The 1,690-nt window shown below is 42.4% G+C and overlaps 1 protein-coding gene across 1 annotated transcript in view; it reads left to right on the top strand.

The window, feature by feature from the left end:
* Positions 1-884: 884 nt before the first annotated feature.
* LOC114923397 (2'-5'-oligoadenylate synthase-like protein 1) overlaps positions 885-1,690 on the top strand; it is a gene marked incomplete at its 5' end in the record, with an annotated part of 4,936 nt that continues 4,130 nt past the window's right edge. The window contains one exon of the mRNA XM_029286305.1: positions 885-1,035. Coding sequence (XP_029142138.1) covers positions 885-1,035 — 151 coding nt within the window. The remainder of the gene's footprint in view (positions 1,036-1,690) is intronic.

Below are 1,690 nucleotides of genomic sequence, written 5' to 3'. Positions count from 1 at the left end.
AAAAACCCAGATCTTCAGTAAAAATAGAAAGTCTTTTAGTCCACAAACTTTAAGAAGTAAAATTCCAATTAGGATCAAGTTATTCTTGCAATGTTTTTAAACTCCCCTGGATAGTCAGTCGCTGCTGTTTTTAGAGGGAGGGGTAAAATCTCCCTTCCCTCTCCACAGAGGGGAAAGTACTTAAGCAGCTTATGCAGGTAAAAAAGATAGTTAGGATTTAAGAGAAGTAGATCTCACCCTGTGTCTTCTGTGCTGCTTTAAAGTTGCCTGATGGTAAGTGTGACTTCGGCTGTCTGTAGCCTAGTGACGAGCCATATTTCTATGGCTGGTCTTTTGTCCACTGGTTTGGAGGGCTGCCCCAGATCAAACGGAAGAGCTACCACTCTTCTGCGCTCATGGGGATCCCCTCCTTGCTGGTGGCCCCTACAGGGCGACTTTCAACCCTTTCCAGGGTCCCCCAGCAATGCGAAACTGGACGCGGAAGACGGAGCTCGCCTCCCAGATGTCCATGGCAGCTGCCTCGGCAAACCGGAAGCCAGGATATTACTTCTTTCTTGTTGTCTTTTCTTACATAAGCTTTCATTCAATTGTGTAAAGTGATAATCAGACTGTATTTCTCCTGAATTGTCTTATTTAGCCTACATGTTCTGGCATTCTTCCATTGTACTTGAATATTTTGGGGCAAGAAAAATATACTTATTACTCTTTCACATTTGGAGAAAACTGCTTTTCTGATAGCTCCAATACAAGAAAGAGGTAGAAGAGTTGTACTGGAGTAACATATTTTTTTTTATTTCTTGTGATAACTAGCTGTGCATTTCTCCTGTGAGTTTAATGAAACACTTTATAATTTTTTTTAAAAAAAATATGCATATTTATTGCAGGCCAGTGATTATCGATCCAGCAGATCCAACAGCAAATGTGGCCAAAGCCAGTGGAGAAGCTTGGGATCTACTGGCCAAGAATGCTTCTTATTGCCTGAAGCAGTCTTGTTGCATGAAGGATGGGGAACCTATCAAATCCTGGGATGTGCAGGTAGTGTTCATTTATCATTTTCTTTGTAATAGACAACTCAGAAAAATCATTATTTTTATGTCTTGGAATACTTCAGGTACTGTATAATGTTTGCAGGTGGATTATGCAAAGATTCTGAAACCTTACAAGATTCAATATCTTAAAATGAAATGGGTTTTCTGACTGGCTTTCCCTAGTTGAACCAATGAAAATAATTTTAAAATGGGTAACTACATCATATTAGAGTTCTGTGCTTAAATGAGGTTTGTTCAGTTAAACACAACTCAAGTGCACTAAGCCATAATGGGTGAGAGTCTTGGACGAATTAGCCTAAACCAGTGGTGGCGAACCTATGGCACGGGTGCCAGAGGCGGCACTCAGAGCCCTCTCTGTGGGCACGCGCGTCGTCGCCCCAGTCCTAGGCCTTCAGCTGGGTTTTATAAAACCTTTCCGCTTTAGGCCTCCGCCGCCGTGTACAAAAAAAAAAAGGTTCAATCAATCAGTCAATTTCAACTTCTTGCAGGGAAAAAAAAGATCTTGCAAAGTTGGAATTGATTGATTGAACTTTTTAGTCCCATCCAGTCTGCTGTTACCACCGCAGCCACACCCAGACAATGGGCCACACCCACCCAGCACCCGACGATGCATAAGTGGGTTTTGGGTTGCAGTTTGGGCA

Source organism: Protobothrops mucrosquamatus, unplaced genomic scaffold (genome assembly GCF_001527695.2).
Source record: "Protobothrops mucrosquamatus isolate PMUCROS unplaced genomic scaffold, P.Mucros_1.0 scaffold3278, whole genome shotgun sequence".
Taxonomy (NCBI): Eukaryota; Metazoa; Chordata; class Lepidosauria; order Squamata; family Viperidae; genus Protobothrops; species Protobothrops mucrosquamatus.
Note: the sequence above shows the minus strand (reverse complement) of the source record. Positions and strands in the feature narration are given on the sequence as shown.